The 21,003-nt window shown below is 43.1% G+C and overlaps 2 protein-coding genes across 2 annotated transcripts; one reads left to right on the forward strand and one right to left on the reverse strand.

The window, feature by feature from the left end:
- The first annotated feature begins 361 nt into the window (after positions 1–361).
- Positions 362–5,675, forward strand: LOC110786772 (DEAD-box ATP-dependent RNA helicase 15). Its single transcript, XM_021991348.2, has 12 exons — positions 362–519; positions 611–732; positions 1,476–1,576; positions 2,034–2,206; positions 2,316–2,547; positions 2,650–2,768; positions 3,342–3,398; positions 3,482–3,666; positions 4,315–4,459; positions 4,554–4,637; positions 4,914–4,977; positions 5,370–5,675. Exons 2-12 carry the CDS (start codon positions 617–619, stop codon positions 5,378–5,380), a joined length of 1,287 nt encoding a protein of 428 aa, XP_021847040.1. The 5' UTR covers positions 362–519; positions 611–616; the 3' UTR covers positions 5,381–5,675.
- Positions 5,676–6,822: 1,147 nt separating this feature from the next.
- Positions 6,823–20,678, reverse strand: LOC110786754 (probable polygalacturonase At3g15720). The gene is made up of 8 exons (XM_056834427.1): positions 20,634–20,678; positions 20,091–20,161; positions 8,430–8,532; positions 8,157–8,298; positions 7,787–7,996; positions 7,580–7,661; positions 7,253–7,487; positions 6,823–7,152 (listed from the first exon to the last, which is right to left on the reverse strand). Exons 1-8 carry the CDS (start codon positions 20,676–20,678, stop codon positions 6,922–6,924), a joined length of 1,119 nt encoding a protein of 372 aa, XP_056690405.1. The 3' UTR covers positions 6,823–6,921.
- Between the last annotated feature and the right edge of the window lie 325 nt (positions 20,679–21,003).

The raw sequence follows: 21,003 nt of genomic DNA on the forward strand, positions 1-21,003 counted from the left end.
TATTTAAGGGACTAGATTGATTAAAATGCTTTTTTGAGCTTTCCTATTGAATAGGTTATATCCTCTATTCTATAAATAAGTAGGTTGTCATTATGTTCTCTATTTTATAAGTATGGAAGATATTTTAGTAATACAAAACGGACACTTAAGTTAATTTACTTCAAAAAAAGAAAAGAAAAAGTAAATTAAAAGAAAATGATGTGACTTGGATATTTATAGTTATAGCCAATAGGAGTTGAAAGTGAGTGAATTCAACTCAGCCGTTGATTTCTTTTACTCTGACCTTTTTATCCCCACGATTGGATTCTGCCGCCCCAACTGGTATTTATCATAATTATTCACAAACAACAAGGACAAAACCGTCCCAAATATTCCCTCATGTTTTGTCAAATATAAACCTTATTATCTTTCTCACTCCCCTCATTATCTCTCTCCGATTTTCCCTTTTTCGTCTAACCTTTTCCTTTGCAGACATTCGTATAAACCCTAACCCTAGCTCTCGATTTCTACTGTCTTAAGGTGATTTTTTTTCTTCTATGTAATTATTATTCGATTTTGATTTCAAGAAAAACTTAATTTGGTTTATGATTTGGATTTGTTGTGTGTATAGAAAACTATGGGAGAAACCAGAGAAAACGATGCTTACGAAGAGGAGCTTCTCGATTACGATGAGGAGGAAGAAAAAGTTCCAGATCCCGCTGTCACCAAAACTAACGGCGAAGCCGCTAAAAAGTACGTTTTTTTCGTTGTTATTGCTGATTTAATTGTATTTTATGCGAAATCTGCTGCTTGTTTTGTTCTTGGTTCGTTGAGTTTTTTAATTTGTGATATTTAGTAGATCCTTATGAGGTTTGTGATATAAAAGGCGAGTATAGTTTGATGGTTAAAGACCATTTTAATAGCGATTTATGGTTTTAATCATACGACTAAGTTGTAGAAATCATAATTGATTACGTTTTCGAGTATTGATTTGGTGAATTTGGTGTTTCAATTGTAACTTAAGCAAACACTATTTTGGGTGCTATTGTTTTTCGACATTATGCACATTACAAACTCTTAAGAAAGACGGCCTAACGGGAAAGACCGCCAACTAAGCTTGAAATCCAATTAGTTAAGCTTGAAATTCAATTAGGTAAACCAATAAAATCAATTCGTTAATCATTGGAATCAATTAGTTAAACTATGGAATCAATTAGTTACTCAATGGAACCGATTAGTTAAGCTTGAAATTCAATTAGTTAAGCAATGGATTCAATTAGCCAGCAAGTGCGCCACATGGCTGCCACCAAAACTGTCTGCCAACAAGGTGGTCTTTCCTGTGAGGCGGTATGTTAATCCATGGTTTGGTGGTTTCTGTGAAGATTGTTCTTTTACTTCTGCTGTATGATGGTTCAGATTTTTAGGAGTTCTTGGAGTTCTTTTTATAATGGATAATGGAGTTGTTTTTGCTGATTGAGTGTTCTTTTCTATCATAGGGGTTACAGTGGCATCTACAGTTCAGGATTCAGAGACTTCCTTCTAAAGCCAGAGTTATTGCGTTCAATTGTCGATTGTGGGTTTGAGCATCCATCAGAAGGCAAGGGTTCCATTATGACTTGTATTGCTAATATTCAGTTTATTCTTTGTAGCAGTGAATGGAAGTGCCCATTAGTGTTTTTATGTTTATATTTATAGTTATTGTTTTATCTCCATAGCTATTGTTGTGCCATTAGGATATGTTAACGTGTCAAGTGTCTCCCATGGTCATTTGTTCAATGGCTTGAACTTTGTTGGAAGGGTGTTAGTTAATGGTTACAAGTGTTGGCTACTGGCTAGTTAGGCTATGTCATATGGTTGTTGCTTTCTTCTTTTAATCGCGTTTTGATTATTTTGGGAATGTTACTGAATTTTGTTGTGGATTTATCAGGTAATTCACTTATTCACTCAACTTGGAGATGTAAATGGTCTGGTAAACCTTTCAATTACAAGGAACAGGAGGTCATATTTTACTCACTGCGGGTTCCCTCGCACCAACTTTTTTGGTATTTCCTCAGTGCAACACGAGTGTATTCCTCAAGCGATTTTGGGGATGGACGTCATATGCCAAGCCAAATCTGGCATGGGGAAGACTGCTGTTTTTGTGCTTTCAACTTTACAACAGATTGATCCTGTGGCTGGGCAAGTTGCTGCACTTGTTCTCTGTCACACCCGAGAATTGGCTTATCAGGTTCGTATATAGTGAGCATTCTCCAAAGTATTGAACTACAATTGGAATATTAAAGCTTGCGATAAATTTGGCAACAACAGACTAATAACTCATTTGTTGTTTGCTGTAGATCTGTCATGAGTTCGAGAGGTTCAGCACATATCTGCCTGGTGTGAAGGTTGCTGTTTTCTATGGAGGTGTTAATATCAAAATCCACAAGGACCTGCTTAAAAATGAATGCCCTCATATTGTTGTGGGTACTCCCGGAAGGATACTTGCATTGGCTAGAGACAAAGATTTGTCATTAAAGAATGTCCGACATTTTATTCTTGATGAATGTGACAAGATGCTCGAGTCCCTTGGTATATTTTTGCTTTTGCAGTTTTTATTAACCCAAGTATTGCTTTTATGTTTTATTAGTTTTCTTGTATTAAGGGTTTGGTTTTTGCTCTTTTTAAATGCAGACATGAGGAGAGATGTGCAGGAGATCTTCAAAATGACTCCCCATGACAAGCAAGTGATGATGTTCTCTGCAACTCTAAGCAAGGCTATCCGTCCGGTTTGCAAGAAATTTATGCAAGATGTAATGTCCCATGGCCAGTTCTTATTGAATTTGAAGTCTTCCATTTTCCAAGCTTTCTGCAGACAATATCTACTTAGGTTCTCATAGATGTTATGGTCTTAGATGCTATCTTTGTGTCTCTCAGATGTACCTCCCAAGTACAAGATAGAACGGGTAGGCTAGTGTGAGCGCTGTCTAGGATTTATTGGGTTCTCTGTTTCTTCGTTCGATATTACTCCATCAGTCCAGTCCAGTTTCTTTTCATTCAGTCTTGTGTTGTTTTGTGGGTGCTGGGATGTCTTTAAGTTTGATTGGTACTTTGTATTCAACCGAGTTTGTTGAGAGTAGTGGCGGTGTGGTTCTATGGGTTTCCTGTACTAATGCCATTCCTGGGTAAACATCTAGTTTAATAGCTGATATGATCCAAGATGGGTTAGTGATTGGTTGTAAAGCGATCCTAGCTCTGTGATATCAAGTATCTTCAAGGAGACATCTGTGGATATGAGAGCGATCTTCAACCATCTTCCTTTGATATGGATTCCTTTCGATTGGAGATGCCCTAATATGCTTTACTATGCCATTTCTTCATTTCAGCCGATGGAAATATATGTGGATGATGAAGCCAAGTTGACCCTTCACGGTCTTGTACAGGTATGTAAAACTACTAATTGATTGTTTTTTGGAATGATTGGCTATGTTACATTATATCTTAATTTTGTGGGTTTGCATTGTAGCACTACATCAAATTGTCCGAGTTAGAGAAGAATCGCAAGTTGAATGATTTGTTGGACGCTCTGGATTTCAATCAAGTTGTCATCTTCGTCAAGAGTGTCAGTAGAGCTGCTGAGTTGAACAAGCTTCTTGTGGAGTGCAACTTTCCTTCAATCTGCATCCATTCTGGCATGTCCCAGGAAGAAAGGTATTTGTTTTTTACTTTGTTCTTTATGGGTTGGCTTATATATGTTAATGTATGAAGCTTTTCTCTGTCTGAGATACACTTGCTGCATGGATTTTAGAACGCCACAATATCGTTCGGGTGGCTTATACTTCCTCCATTCTTATTTATATAACACAATAGGGTTTTGGACACTATTCACACATCCTCATTTGACTTCCTTTTGTGGTTTATACTTAAGTAAAAACATAGTCGTGTGGTGCCTTGTTAGATTCGTCTCAATAAATATTTTTTAAATATCAAACTTTTTATAATTTTTTCTTATCCAAAATTGAATATATTAATGTTTGAAATCGTGCATTGGCAAATGTGACTAAATAATTGTCTTATTTAAATAAGAATAGAGGAAGTATATGTTAATGTATGAAGCTTTTCTGTCTGAGATACACTTGCTGCATGTTCAATTGGGTTGAGATCTGTGCTTGTCTTTCTAATGTTGGTATTTGAAAGTAGTTTTTTTTACAAAGGCATTGACACCCATTTCGTTACTCATTTTTAATATCTTTTTTTCTTTTCTGATACTTATAACTTACGTTCCCGGTGCACTTTTTCGTGCCTCCTGTATTTAGTTTTTTTCTTGTTGTGTCTCATTTAGAATTGTAATTTGTGTAGATTGGCTCGATACAAGGGTTTCAAAGATGGAAAGCAAAGAATCCTTGTCGCTACTGATTTAGTTGGTAGGGGGATTGACATTGAAAGAGTAAACATTGTTATCAATTATGACATGCCAGATTCTGCTGACACTTACCTACATAGGGTATACATTTTTTTTTATACCTTCATTTACTCAAATACCTGTTATTCTTTGTGTGTTCTTTGATCATTCTTTTAGCGCGTTTTTACATTGTCAGGTTGGCAGAGCTGGAAGGTTCGGGACAAAGGGTCTGGCCATTACGTTTGTCTCTTCTGCCTCTGACTCTGATGTTCTTAATCAGGTTCGGAAATTTACGGTTTTCTTTTTTCACTTCCCCAAGTGTTGGAACCTTGAAAGTACCCACAAAAAGAAGTTAACTCTATTGTTTTATCTACTTTACTCCAATGCAACTTTTTGCCTTTAGTTTCTACATTATATTTTGTTTTTCTTTCTCTAAATGTGTGTGCAGTAATTTGTAAAGTTGGTTATTTCATTTGATATTTTGTCAATATTGATTACACTGTCACTTTTTCGGAGACCCTAATTCATCTTTTCATCTTTTTTAACAATTGTATAGGTTCAAGAGAGGTTTGAGGTTGATATCAAGGAGCTTCCTGAGCAGATTGATACCTCCACATACAGTATGTACCCTTTACTCTATCACCTGATTATTCTTTTTGAATTCTTATCTTTTTGTCTTCTTTTCTTGGTGCTCTTGTCTGCTTCGTCTGTCTTTTGCTTTGGAACTTCATGATTGCTCTCAGCCCACAATTCCATTACTTTCTCGGTGGGGGTCATTGGCGATGCATATTTTTGTTCATTTCCGTCTATGATTCTTGTGATAATTCTTTGGCATACTTGTAGTACCTCTTCGGTTTCCGACATGTTCACTGGTCTAAATATTTTGATCCCTATGTGGTAGTTCCTTTTTGATTGGGGTGGTTATTTCGCATTTTATCTTCATTTGCAGATAATCTCCTCCATGCATGATTTTGATTTAGTAATGCTGATTTTCTTATTTTCTGTGTTGCAGTGCCATCATAGGATATTGCTTCAATGCGCAAGCTATTGATCATTCACGCTATTGATCATTTGGTGGATATGTTCGTGAGAATGCCAATGATAGAATTACAAATCAGAAGAGCCTTGCGATTGTTTTGGTTGTGCTGTTCAACTCCAGCAATATTTGTAATCCTGGAAGTCAGATTTCATTGTACTTTTACATTATATGCGTAGTACTTAAATTACTTCTATTTGTAGCTTTCCTTGCTCACAAGTTATGAGGATACTACACTTTTTATTGTGTTACTTCATAGAATTTTGGTAGCAGGCATGTTTACTTCTGTGGATGAGTTTTAGGGAATTTTTGGCCATTGCTGCAGTTACTAGGTATGTATGTAACACCGGTGGAGAAAAAGTAACCGCCGAATCCAAAATGTGCCAAATCTTTTGCAATTAAGTTTCAAGTTGAATAGTAGTTTACAGAAGTTGGTATAAATTTGAAATGAAATCTCAAAATTGAAAATGCATTTTAATAGAACTCATTCAAGTAAGGGAAGTCTTGGCATTGGAACTAAATCTGGTATGAGAACGATGAGTGCATTATTGTGCATTTGAATCACCGTTTTGTTCTCTGTTAATTGTGCTCGTTTATACGTTGCCTGCTGAAGGTGTAGGGACAAAAAATATTTAGTGGGAAAAGAGATACAATATAATAATTATGGGTCATTTCTAATTTTGAAGTGTAATAACTAATCTGGAACGAACGAAAAAGAAAAGTGTAACAACTAATCTGGGACGGACGGAGTACTACGCAGTATGTATTAACGCAGTAAAAACTAAATTGATGAGTACAATACTTCAAGAAACCATAAGCTAGAATTTAAGCGTAAACCACAAAATAGTTCAAAATTAGAACATATCACCTTCATTTTATAAATGATTTCGATCTTCTTGTTTGATACGTTGAAAGTCCCATACCCCTAATGGTGGACATATCCCAATATTGACACTCATCATCGGTGAAGCAAATATAATTGCTATGCAATTACTAAAATTTGACGCACGAACATATAATGAAATATTATTCCCCACAAATAATGCAATATCACCTCATTCATTAACTCGACACCAAGTAAACTTTATCCAGTGTTTTATCATCATAAAAATTTGAGGATGGAGTTACATATTTTATTATCGCGGCTTGCTCTGAATTATCAAGTGCATTTGTGATCACTCGACCTTGCATAAGTTGTGCTTCCACTAGGATCGCCATGAATTGTTATAACAATATAATCATCTCTATTATCAGCTTGAATTCTTTCCAACTCGTGGGAATGATATGGGAATGTTTGACACAATATATAGAAAATGCAGTATGGTTGAACACTCATATCATTACCAACTTTTTAATAGTCAGGTGATAAGATGCCAATAAAATTGAACAGGGAACCTTAATACAAAAATAAAGAGATCAAAGGGACATTTAATTAAGCCTAATCTCTAAAAATTGGTACTAACAATTGAAGATTTTTTTTTAAAATTTTAGGCTAAACTAGAAATAACGAGCTGAGGAATTTGAGAACTCATGGAGTTAGGCAAGGAACTTGAGGTGAAACACCTGATTGTTTTCCATGAGCATTAATGCAAAAGGCAAAAGTATCATTTGAACCATTTGAAGATTTAATATCGATGGACTCCATCACGATTCCTGTGCAAGCAACTGTGTTGCTGCAATTTAAACTTATTGCTGCCGATGTTGTTGATGTTCCATGAAATCCTCTATAGCTTACACCCGTTACCGCCACAGCCGATTTCTTTTATTAATTATAAACAAATTAAACATTATTAATTTATTTTATTATAGTTAAATGTTAAATATGTAAATTGTTAAGTCTCACTATTTAAATTTGTTACCTCTGCTGACGTTGCACATTTTGTATGATCTCCATTGCAGTAATATTGGTCTATTATTATCGGGTTTCCAACATCTATCAAAGGGATTTCTTCAAATATTATGTTTCTTGCATAACCCTTTCCTCCCTGCCATGTCTTGATTCTCGCGCCGTTTAAACTTCCATTAAAAGTGCAATTTCTTACATGAATTTCTTCTACTCTAGCAATTTCGCCGTCCTTTCCCAAACTTCCAATGCTGTACGACAAGACATGTCGTGTTTATAATCCATATGGTAATTATATATTAATGTACCTAAGTAATTGCTAGAGTAATAAAGATTTACAAACCTTATACCGTGGCCTGGTCCACAAGTGATCCCGGTTATGTTAATCCATGATGTCTCTGATCCTATTGCTATACAATCATCACCTAATTAATTATAAACAAAGTTCAATATGTATATTAGCAAAATTAGTTAAAGTTATAAATATATAATGAGTATGTTGTATGAGATCATATAAAAATGATTGATCAAGTTAGAAAAAGTTAATTACCTGTTTGGATAATGGAATCACTTATATGAAGATGAGATGAAGAAACAATATCAATACCATCAGTATTGAGGCTGTTTTCAGGAGCCAAAATATGAAGATTAGAGATAATTGAATTATTACAACCACTAATTGATATATGACATTTGGGACTGTCTACATGAGTTAGTCCTTTTAATTCAAGACCATTGCAATTTGCCAAACATAAAGCCTTGGGTTCGACACACAAATCTCCCATGGCCTGTAAATACAATTAAGCATTAGTAAACGTTTGAGATTAATTAATTAATTAATTAATTAGTGAAATATACTTAATTGAAATTAAAACATACAGTATCAACATAATTATCATCGTTTGTTGGGTCATTATTTTGCCACCAAATTGATCCTTTGCCATTGATCTCTCCTGATCCTTCTACAATTAGGTTCTCAATGCTTGCAAAAACTATCCAACAGTTTGCTTCACACTTTTTCCATTTATCGCGTTTGTCGGGTGCCACCAATTTTCCTTGGATCTGTCATTATAGATGTCAATTAGCTTAATTACTACGGTATATTCTTAATTAAAATATACAGAGTATTCCGTAACACACCATATGTATTAGTGTATTACAACATTATATAGGAGTATAGAAAGAATTGTAACCTCAACATGAATGCTGCTTGATTTGCAAGGACCATTGAAAGCAATTGGAGTTAATAGGAATGTCTTCCCTGTTGGTATTGTTAGTGTTTGGGCTCCCAATTGACTCTCAATTGGGCCACTAAGTCCAAAGCCCAATGGCTCTAAACAACAACATCGAACCTACCAGTGGCTATTCAGCCATCCATTAAGGCCCAAGGCCCAATAGCAATAAATGACCTATGGGCATTTATTATGCAAACACTATAAATAGGCCGCCAAGGCTCACACCTCAAGGTACGTCCAATTTACCGCCTTAAGACTACTCTTCTAGAGAACTTCTCTCTAGAATCCGAGCATCATTCTTACTTAGGCATCGGAGGGGCTTTCCTCGGAAACACCCCCGAGGCTAGTGACTTTGCTCTTGTGCAGGTGAATTCGGACTCCGCTCATTCAAACAAGCAAGATCTTCAACACATACAAAGGGGCCTTCATTCGAAGCCCATTGTTTCCATCTTTACAACACCGGAACAATTTGGCGCCGTCTGTGGGGAAGAACACTTCAAAGCCTTTGAAAGACATCAATCACCTCTTTCCGCGAAAATGGTGAATGATGTTGTTAACAACAATGACGACGATATGATGGTGCGGTCAGATTCAGAATCTGACCAAGAGGGGCACCCTCAATCGATGGCGAGGTCACAGCCAAGCAGAGCTACGACCGCCACAAATGCAGGACCTCCGATTCCAACTAGGGAAGAGCTCACTGCGGCCATGACCATCATGCAAAACTTCCTCTTCAATGAGAAGCAGCAAGGACTGGCAAATGACCGCAGAGAAGAGAGGAGGACCAGGCGAAGGCTGAACGAGCCACCCAGTGCGGAAGTGTCCAGACCCGAACGAGAACTCCTTCCCTTGACAGGTACACACTTGACGTCGAGGTGGATGGAAAGCACGTGGGACACCCAAAAAAGGGCACAACAGCAACCAGATTGGTTTGCGAGACCATCGCCTACTCCAACAGCTCTCCAAAGCGAATCGACTACTCGTAACACTCGGGTCCGAAGCTCGGTGCTCAGCAGGTTGAGGCCCTCGGTCCACTCAAGGTTAAGACCCTCGATCCATACGAGACTCGGGGTGGGCGAGCCAAGCAGATCTGGCGAACGACCCGAGGTCAGTAGCCGAGAGAGAAGAAGAGACAGGAGGCATGATCGAACCCCTAGCCCCCATCGTACGCCCGAACGTTCTAATCACAGAACCTCGGCAAACGAAGGCATCAGGGCTAGACTCGGGAAAAGAATCATGACTCCCACGTCATCCCCTTTCTCGGACGAGCTGATCATGGAAGAAATACCGAAGGTAAGACTGCCAGCGCACCTGACCTACAGCGGAATCACAGATCCGAGGGATCATGTCATCTCCTACGAGCAGCAAATGTTCTTGAGTCCCTACTCCGAAGCATGTTGGTGTAAATATTTCCCAACCACGCTAACCGGAGTGGCGGGTGAGTGGTTTAGATCGCTGCCGAAGGGATCGATCAAGAGCTGGAAAAAGCTGAAAAAGAGATTCTGCACACAGTTCGTGAGCAACAATCGCCCCGAGCGAACCACAGCAGAACTGACCTCAATCCAACAAGAAAGAGACGAAAGTCTGAGAGAATTCATGGCCAGATTCATGAAGGAATCAACAAACATACCAAACTTGCAGCCAGACGTGGCCATCTTCGCCTTGAAACACGCGCTCCAGGAAGGGAAGTTCCGTGACGAACTCTCAATGAAGAACCCCTCCAGAATAGCTGACGTGCTCCAAATGGCTGATGCGTTCATCAGAACCGAAGAGTTCAACAAGGCCGCTGCAAGATTGAAAGGATCGTCGGATCCGAGAGACACAAAGAATACCCAGAGCAAGCCCGAGGGCAGCTCAAGGAAGGGGAAAGAGAAAGTAGGAGCTAGAGAGATGAGCCCGAAGAAAGACGGGAGAAGGGGTGAACTTCAACCCAAGTACACCAACTACACTCCACTAGCTCTGCCCCGAAAAGAGATATTTAGCCTCAACAGAAATGACGAAAAGTGGAAACTACCTGGGAAGCTCAAGTCCAACCCAGCTCGGAGAAACAAGAACAAATGGTGCGAGTTTCATGATGACTTCGGTCACCACACCGAAGAATGCAACTCGCTGAAAGACAACATTGAGGACCTCGTTCGCCGAGGCTACCTGAAACAGTACTTGTTAGACCGAAGGGAGGAAAAAGAAAAGGCCGCAAGCGGCAAACAACACGAGCAACCCCAGAAAAGGATCTACGAAGCAACAGGGCACAAGAAGAATGACATCCTAGTGGTGTTCGGGGGACAGAAGTCTGGCCAGGCCAGCAAAAAACACCTAAGAGCCCTCTCCCATCGGGTCAACTTCAGCGCGGTGGGAGACAACCAGCCACACCCCCCGAACATGACCTTCACTGCTGATGATTGCTTCGGAGTCCAGTACAAGCATGACGATCCTCTGGTCATTTCCATGGACCTCAATAACCACAACGTACATCGAGTGTTAGTCGACGGAGGAAGTGCCGTCAATATCATCTTCAGAAACTGCTTCGAGCAGCTGATCCTCGAAGAGCCAGAGGAAGCACTGACGAAAGTCAGTTATCCTCTGATCGGATTCAACGGATCCGCAGCTATCCCTCGAGGAAAGATCACCCTGCCAGTCACAGTGGGTGAAGGCCAGGCAGCAAAAACCCTTCGGGACAAATTTTTGGTGATGGACTGCGACTCCGTATACAACGTAATCATGGGGAGAACCATGATTCACAAGATGCAAGCAGTCCCCTCCACATACCACCAGCTGATGATATACGTCTCGGATGCAGGATTCGCCGAACGAATCAGAGGTGATCAAGAAGTGGCGAGAAGAACCTGCCACACTGCTGTCCGAAAGCCCAAACTAGGGGACGACCCCGAAGAAGAAAAGGGAGCTACGGGAGAGGAAAGCGAGGCAAAAAGGAGAAGAGCAAGCACGAGCAGCTTGTCTCCCGCAGAAGTTGATGCCCGCCCCGAAACCCTATCTCCCGAACCAGATCAAGAAATGGAGGATATCTTCCTCGAAGAGGATTCAGACAGGAGCGTCCGAATAGGCAAGGGCTTAAGCTCGGGGCTCCGAATCGATTTGATCCGATTACTCAGGGATCATAAAGACATCTTTGCATGGTCAGCAGCAGATATGCCAGGGATAAATCCGAAGCTGATTTGTCACAAGCTGGACGTCAACGCTGAAGCTCGGCCAGTCAAGCAAAAAAAGAGGAACTACTCCTCGGAGAAAAACAAAGCCATCGCCGAGGAGGTGAAAAAGTTGCAGGAGGCCGGATTCATTGAACCATGCATGTATCCGAAATGGCTGGCCAACGTGGTGATGGTCAAAAAAGCGAACGGCTCCTGGCGAATGTGCGTGGATTTCACAGACCTGAACCGAGCCTGCCCCAAAGACTGTTATCCCCTGCCAAGGATAGATCAATTGGTTGACTCCACCAGCGGCCATGCACTGCTCAGCTTCATGGATGCCTTTTCAGGCTACCACCAAGTATTCATGCACCTCGATGACAGAGCAAAGACAGCGTTCATCACAAGCGCAGGAGTGTTCAACTATAAAATGATGCCTTTTGGCTTGAAAAATGCCGGAGCCACCTACCAGAGGCTAGTTGATCACGTCTTCACCGACCAGAAAGGGAGGAATGTGGAGGTCTATGTGGATGACTCCATCGTAAAAAGCATCAAGGAGGAAGACCACGTCAAAGACTTGGCAGAGACCTTCGGAAATCTGAGGAAATACAGCATGAAGCTGAACCCAAAAAAATGCGTCTTCGGGGTGAAGTCAGGGAAATTCCTCGGATTCATGGTGAGCGAAAGAGGAATTGATGCGAACCCGGACAAAGTCCAAGCAGCATTGGATTTACCCGAGCCGAAGACCAAGAGAGATGTGCAGAGGCTAACCGGCAGGTTAGCCGCACTAACAAGGTTCATATCAAAAGCCTCGGACAAGGGAGCCCCCTTCTTCAAAGCACTGAAACCAAAGAACCTTCCCGGAGGAGAAGCAGAACCAGTCAAGAAAAAGGGGGTCCCGAGGAAAGTGGATCCCGAACTGATATGGGAACAGGAGCAAAAAGAAGCTTTTCAGCAACTCAGAGCCCACCTAGCTCAACTGCCGACACTGGCCAGACCAAAGGAGGGGGAAACCCTGTACCTATATGTCGCAGTTAGCCCTGGAACCGTCAGCGCAGTGCTTCTTCGGGAAGAAGAAAAGAAGCAACAGCCAATCTACTTCACCAGCCGAACACTTACAGGGGCCGAAACCCGGTACCCACTCATCGAGAAAGTCGCATATGCAGTAGTGGTAGCTGCACGAAAACTGAGGCCATACTTCGACTCCCACCAGATCACAGTGCTAACTGACCAACCGCTCGAAAAAGTACTCGACAAAATAGAGAGGTCAGGAAGATTGGCTGCCTGGGCTTTCGAACTATCAGAGTTCGGCATCAAATATCAGCCGAGGACAGCAATCAAAGCACAAGCATTGGCAGACTTCTTGGCCGAGTGCTCATACCAGGAAATGCTGAATGATACGAAAAGCACTTGGGAGGTCTTCACTGACGGATCTTCCACAATAAACGGCTCAGGAGCAGGAGTTGTACTAATCCCCCCGACGGGGAAAAGCATAGAGTATGCATTGAAGTTCGGCTTCAAAGCAACTAACAACGAGGCCGAATATGAGGCCGCAATCGCAGGGATAGAGCTTTGTTTATCCCTGGAGGCCGAGCATGTTTGCCTCAAAACTGATTCCCAGCTTGTAGCCAACCAGATCCGAGGGGAGTATGAGGCCAAATGGCCCAGCATGACAGCTTACTTAGCAAAAATCAAGTCCTTAACGTCAAAGTTAAGATCCTTTGAAGTCATTCTCATTCCCCGAGGACAAAACACGCAAGCAGATGCACTGTCAAAACTCGCAAGCTCAACACTCATCGACCTAAACAGGTCGGTCCACGTGGAAGTTCACCAAGAGAGAAGCATTGACTTGCTACCCACCACAGTATGCAGCTTACGTACCGAACCCAGCTGGATGGACGCAGTAGTTGCATACAAAGAAAGGGGAGAACTTCCCGAGGATAGGCTGCAGGCAAGAAAACTGAAAAGATTCAACAAGTGGTTCATCATCAGCGCCGAAGGAGAGCTCATGAGGAAATCATTCTCCGCTCCGCTGCTAAAATGTGTGGGTCCAACAGACGCTGACTACATCCTAAGGGAAATCCACCTCGGGATATGCGGAAACCACATCGGAGGCAGGACATTGGCACATAAAGCCCTTCGGGCTGGGTACTGGTGGCCCACTATGGTTTCCGAGGCAAAGCAGATGGCAAGGAAATGCGAGAAATGCCAAAAGTTCGCACCAGCCATCCATCAACCAGCTCAAACCCTACAATCAACGCTGTATCCATTACCATTCGCACAGTGGGGGTTAGACATCATTGGTCCCTTCCCCTCAGCGACGAACCAGAAGAAGTGGTTGATTGTAGGAGTCGACTATTTTAGCAAATGGATCGAAGCCGAAGCTGTCTCCTCCATCACCGAACCTCAGGTCCGCAAGTTCATATGGCAGAACATAATCACAAGGTTCGGCATACCAAGACTGATGGTCTTCGACCACGGGAAACAGTTCGACAACACCCCGTTGCAAAAGTGGTGCAAACAGTTCGGCATACACCTAGCGTACTCGGCAGTCTGTCACCCACAAAGCAACGGGCAAGCCGAAGCTGCTAACAAACTCATCCTCAATGCACTCAAGAAAAGAGTCGAGGATGACAAAAACAAATGGTTAGAAGAGCTACCCGGAACGCTATGGTCCCTTCGGACCACTGAGAAAGAAGCTACCGGACAAACACCGTTCCACCTTGTATACGGATCCGAAGCTGTAATTCCTGTGGAAATCGGAACAGAAAGCCTGAGGATCCAGGCATACAACAGGTATGATGGGCTCCAAGGAGAAAGCAACAACCAACTTCTATCCGAAGCTCTCGATCTACTGGACGAAGCTCGGAACGATGCAAGGACACTCAACGCAGCCTATTTGCAGAGGGTCAACAAGCATTACAACCGAAGAGTCAACGCCAGACCCCTAAAAGTCGGTGATCTAGTACTCAGAAACGCCGCCTCGGTTCAGAAAGGACGGATCCATGGCAAACTCTCAGCCACTTGGGAAGGACCATACATCATCCATTCCGAAAAAAGGCCAGGCACGTATATGCTGAAACAGTTAGATGGAACAATTTTGAAGAACCATTGGAATACCGATGTTCTCAAGAAATATTTTGTATGATCTCTGTCTGTAAACCAAGTAAGTTGTTTAATGAGAAGAGGAAAGCCATTGGCACCATGAGTTTCATTAAACTTATCTCTATATTTATTGTCCCTTTATATATACATGCAGCCTCGGATCTGATCAATCCGAGACTAAAAACAGGATTGACTTTGCCCATTCCTTGATAAAATGCAAGAAATGACCAAATCATACACTTCAGGGAATCGTCCAGAATCCTCGGATTCGCGGTACCCTAATAAAATTTGTTCGCAACAAACAGTCGCTCGAATCAAGTTATAAAACTCCGGCTCAGATCCACGGATCGCCGAAGGCATAACTAAAGAGGCAGACTAGCGATCTCTTGCCCAGGTTTCCGAACCACAAGAGATCGGAAGAACAATCCAAACCTCTGAGCAGATCGACGGATTTGAAGAGTCTGGAAACTAAAGAGTCTCTTAGCAGATCTAAGGATTTGAAGAACTCGCAAAACTAAAGAGTCTCTTAGCAGATCTACGGATTTGAAGAACTCGCAAAACTAAAGAGTCTCTTAGCAGATCTACGGATTTGAAGAACTCGCAAAACTAAAGAGTCTCTTAGCAGATCTACGGATTTGAAGAACTCACAAAGTCAAAAAGTCTCTTAGCAGATCTACGGATTTGAAGAACTCGCAAAAGTTAAAAAGTCTCTTAACAGATCTACGGATTTAAAGAGCTCGCAAGATCAAAAGGTTTTTAGCAAGTCTACAGAAAGAGGAGCTCGAGAAATCTACGGATTTAAAGACCTAAAATTGCGAAAGAACAAGTTGAAAAGAAGCAGCCAAGTAACAAACATTCATTTTTTATTCAATATTTGGGGAGAGTACAAATACATTGAAAACCTCAAAAATTGAAAACAAAATGAAACAGTTAAAATCGGCAGCCATCAACAGACAATACCGGCCTACCGAAGTACTAAAGAAAACAAAAAGAAATGAGTACAACGCAGCGCCGAGGCAAAAGGGGGAAAGGCAAGCACATGTTCGGAAGTCCTCAACTGGAACCGACCGACTCTGAAGAAGACGACTGCCCGAATCCCTAACTCTTGGGAGTCTCAGGAGCATCCCCCAGAGGAGCATCCTTCGAAGAACCCCCAGCAGTAGTATCACCTTCGGAAGCCACCTTCTGGGCCCGAGCCTCTGCAAGAGCAGCTTGGCGTTCAGCTTCAGCTTCGTCTCGATCGGCCTGGCACTCCACCAAGTGATCCTGGGCCCTCATCCAGAGCGGAACCTTCTCATTCCAAGGGAAATGAGGCATATGCTTCGCGAACATCCGCCGAGCACCCAGGATGCCATTCCAGTATTGCTCCCTACACTGATCAGCAGTGTAGAGGTCAACTCTCTCTTGCTCCAACTTCCGAATGGCAGCATCCTTCTCTCGGATCTTCAGCTGGAGAACGGGCACCTTGTCAGCTTGATTCTGAACAATCTCCCGGTGCTTGATAAACTGCTGAAGCCTCGCCTCCGCTTCCTGGCTCTGCTTAATGGCCGCCTCAAATTTAGACGTCATCTCCTTGAGAAGACTGTCTTTTTCTTCAAGTTCGCTCGCAAACTTGGCAGCCATTTCTCTCCTCTCCCTGTCGAAGGAAGCTATCTTTTCAGCATCCTCTTCAACCTGGAAAGTGAGCTTCCCAACTTCGGCCCCGATCTGTTCCGCCGCTTCCCTAGCCTCACGACTGTACTGAAGGTACAGTTGCTTGATCTCCACCATCTCGGCCATGAGCCGCCCAGCCTTCTGGTCCAAGACAGGGATATCACGAGCATAAGCCTCCTGATACCTCCTCAGTTGCCTCTCCTCAACCGAGCTACACTCGGAAGCGAACGAGGACCAGAAAACAGCCTGGGAAAGAAGAAAAGACGAGAAAAGATGAGGAAAGAAGAAAACAACAAACCAAAAACGGAACTCAAAACAAAATTTCCAACACTTACCTCATTCAGATAATATTGGGCCATCATAGCTGGGTTCCTCTCCTCAGCTCCAGGAACCCTCCACTGCGGGTTGGCCCGAAGAAGATTCTCCCGTGCAGCTTCGGGACCCACCAAAGATCCCACGTGAGCCATGGGGTTCTCCCCCAAAACCGGGGCTCTAGCATAGCGAGCCATCGCCTCCCTTACCTCCTCGGGGATCCGTTTCAGCGGAACATCCGAGCAAGGGTCAGCGTGGATCAGTCTATCCAGGGCCGAGGTCGAAGTAGAGCCCAAGGTCGAGTGGCGCCTCTTCCTCGTCAGACCCTGCTTGGTTTGCTCCTCCTCAGCAGAAGGGACCTCCTTCTCAGCTTCGGGAACCTCTATGTGAGCTTCGGTGAGATCCACCATCTCCTTATCTGGACTTTTCTCCCTTTCGAGAGAAACGTCAGCAGATTCTTCCTTCTGCTCGGCCACAATAGGGACATCCGAGCCAGGAACAAGGTCGGCTTCAATTGCCTCCATCACCTTGGTTATATCCTGGATCTCGATCCCTAAAGCAGCAGACGGCTTCAGCGGAGAGGGGATGGTATCTTCCTCAGCCAACGGTTGGTCCACGGGAGGCGGTTCCGCAACCACCACACTCTTCAACTTCTGCCCTGGCAAGGGCATGAAGTGAAGGAGATTTTTGGGAGGAGGCATGACTTCCGAAACCACTTCCTACAGGGCAAACGCTCAAAGGTCAGTTTCAGAAAAAGAGAGAACGGACCACAAAAAGCTCTAAGTCAGAACAAATACCTTCTCCGAAGACTGAGAAGCTTTCGCCTTCTTCGGATGCGCAGAAGGCCTCAAAAGAGTGCTGCCCTTCCTTTTGCGCTGATCCTAAACAGAAGAAACCAAGGGTCAATAAATGTAAAAGAAGACAAAGGAAGGAATAAAGAAAAATCGCGAAGTACCCGGTTCCTAGATAAAGAGATATCTATCCGAGCCGGAGATGAAACCGAAGGAACGGCACGCGGCACAGCGTCAGTCCCAGGACCCTAAAAAGATGGTCCAGGACCAAGACGTTAGCCGACGGCCAACCAGAAAGAAAGACAAACAAAAGACTTCGAGATATAGAAACACTCACCGGATCCGAGGTTGTCCTCAAATCAGGGAGCACGACTTTCACTGGAACAGCTTCGGGAGAAGAAGCAGAATCCCACGGATCAGCTCGAACTTCAGATATCCGAGCGACACCCAACGGAGACAGCACGTAATCCTTCAAGCGAGGATTACGAGGATTCTCCTTCCCGAACTTATAATCAGGGGCCGAGTCGTGAATGGTCTTCAGATCCAAAGAAATGCCCAAGACCACAGGATCAACGCAGCTAAAGCCGTACTCTGCAGAAACAAAGCACAAAACGAAGTCAATAAAACGAGACCAAAAAGGAGGAGGACAAACTTACTAAAGCACGGTCTCAGCCGAAAGACACCTACCCCTGTCAAAAATCCTGCTGAGACCGGCAACAGCAAGAATGTCCTCCCGCAAGATATAGTTGAGGTTCGGGAGCCAGTTGGACGGCAATTTGTAGTTGTCCTCCCGAGCCAAAAACCACTGGAGGAGATCCACGTAGTGGTGATGGTTCCGATCCGGAGCAGCCACGCTTCGCATATCAGGATCAGGAGTCACAAACCACTTCGGAGGGCGGTAAAAATGTGGATGCTTCGGATCTGTCGGCACACGAACGAACAACCACTCCGTCTTCCAATTATGATCAGAGCTGAGGTAAGGGTAGGCCGTAATGTAGTTCGGCTCCCCCTTCCTTCGGGATCTTTTGTTGATGATGGTCCACCAACCATACCCATCCCCCTTGGAAGCGTGGTTGAAAGACAGATCGTGCAGATCCCGAAACACGGCAACAGAACATGGAAAGTTAATAAAATCGCACACCCATCTAAATCCGATGATGTGCCTCATAGATTTGGGGGTAAGTTGGGCCAAACTGATGTTGTACGACACCAGGAGCTCGGAAACGAAGGGATCCAAAGGAAAGCGGAGACCGTTCTCCAAATGATGAGTATACACAGAGATGAACCCCCTCGGCGGATGAGTCACCCGAGGACGCTCCTGGTCGGGAAGCTCGCACCAGTACCCCAAGGCGTGCTGGATTCCGTATAACTCTTCGGCCCTCCGATGGTAATGCCCCAGCTTCGCCTCCACCAACCAGTCACCACTGACCGATTTTTCCAAGGGACCATCGATCTTAGTGGTCTCATGCAGAATCGGGGCATACTTGCCCTGCGGATCAGCTTCAGTCCAATGAACTGGAAACTCAGGGTAAGAGCGGCGCACACCCGAAGAGCCAGCTTTCTTACCAGAAGTTGCGCGTTCAGACACGCTAGACCCGCCAACAACATCATCTTTTGAAGCATCCCAACCAGTCGAACGCCTCTCCACTGGCCTCTCCGAAGGCCGACCCCTCGAAGTTTTCGGTAACCTTCCCGAAGGCACGTTCTCCCTCTCACTAGAGGAGCCAACGACGAACTTGCTCTTGCCCCTATTCTTTGCCATGGCCGCGAATTCTCGGTCTAGGGTTGAGATTGAGGGGTAGAAGGAAAAACGAAGAAAAAAGGAGAATTCAGAAACAAATTACCTTTTTCCGAAGCGGAATTCGCCGATAAAACGAACAACACAAGTTCCCGAAGTCTAAAGTTGGCCGAATTTCGTAGATCTGAAGAAACAAATTGCACTGCGATCGCCGGAATTTAGAGAGAGAATGGGTTTGAAAGAAGGAGTAAAAAGTTCGAAAAGAGCAACGCACCCCGTATTTATAGAAAAGAAAAGGGGCGCATCAACTTCCTCAACCCACGATCGCCACGACACAATACAACTCCCAACACTCGTCATCAATGCAAATCATCCCTTTTCAAAAAAGAGAGGGAACTTTCGGACTTCTGACAGCTGGAAACCCACCCATTTAATTCTAAATGGACCGGGTCTGGGGGGCATGTTGTTTGGGCTCCCAATTGACTCTCAATTGGGCCACTAAGTCCAAAGCCCAATGGCTCTAAACAACAACATCGAACCTACCAGTGGCTATTCAGCCATCCATTAAGGCCCAAGGCCCAATAGCAATAAATGACCTATGGGCATTTATTATGCAAACACTATAAATAGGCCGCCAAGGCTCACACCTCAAGGTACGTCCAATTTACCGCCTTAAGACTACTCTTCTAGAGAACTTCTCTCTAGAATCCGAGCATCATTCTTACTTAGGCATCGGAGGGGCTTTCCTCGGAAACACCCCCGAGGCTAGTGACTTTGCTCTTGTGCAGGTGAATTCGGACTCCGCTCATTCAAACAAGCAAGATCTTCAACACATACAAAGGGGCCTTCATTCGAAGCCCATTGTTTCCATCTTTACAACACCGGAACAGTTAGTGTAGGAGTGTCACCTGTAACAGCACATACGTCTGCCCATGCTTTTGAAAACGCCTTTAGAAGTTTGGAACATGCATAACAAAAAGAAATATTCATGTCAAATATACTTCCTATTTGTGGCATTTGCAAATCTTTGACCTTTATTTTATTACAAATAATAAAAATGTTTTTTTGTGTGTGTGGGGGTGTGAATGAGACGAATAAGGTAATATAAATTATAAACGGGGGCGAGGGATTCGAACTTGAGACCTATTGTACATAGACTCTCAGCCTTAACCAGTAGGCCAAGACTCCATTGGTACAAAAATAAAAATGTGTAAAACTAAGAAAATCAATTAACTCCATTTTTATTTGGTTAAACAAATTGAAGCAGTAGCTTGTTATACTATTGCGTGTCAAATAATTATTCATAACTAACAACTAAATTTGAAATTTCCATCATATATTACCACAATAATTTGGTTCGTGAATATATATATGACGTAAGTGCTATAATTGAATAAAAAAAGTTTGAATAGAAATTTACGGGACTATCGTCTTGTACACCATCTCCAACGGCTCCATAATCCATCACGTTAAATTGAGACGATGAAGTAAGTAGAATGTCATTATGTGTCCGAATGCCTACAACTAGCTGGGAGACATTTAGAAGAACGTACACAACAATCAAGACGGAAAACTCCTGCATAGAAAAATTAACCACCAAAGAGCACACGTACATAAGAAGATCGATAGATCTATGTAATTTCTTGACTATGAACAACAATGTAAGGGAAAAAAAGTTCGGAAATTGCATATTAGAGTCTTACCATTTGAGGTGATCGAACACACAACACGGCTAAGTAATAACAATTATTTAGAAGGCAAAATTGCTAAAAGGGACCTTTTATAAGCCA

This window comes from Spinacia oleracea, chromosome 1 (assembly GCF_020520425.1).
Source record: "Spinacia oleracea cultivar Varoflay chromosome 1, BTI_SOV_V1, whole genome shotgun sequence".
NCBI lineage: Eukaryota > Viridiplantae > Streptophyta > Magnoliopsida > Caryophyllales > Amaranthaceae > Spinacia > Spinacia oleracea.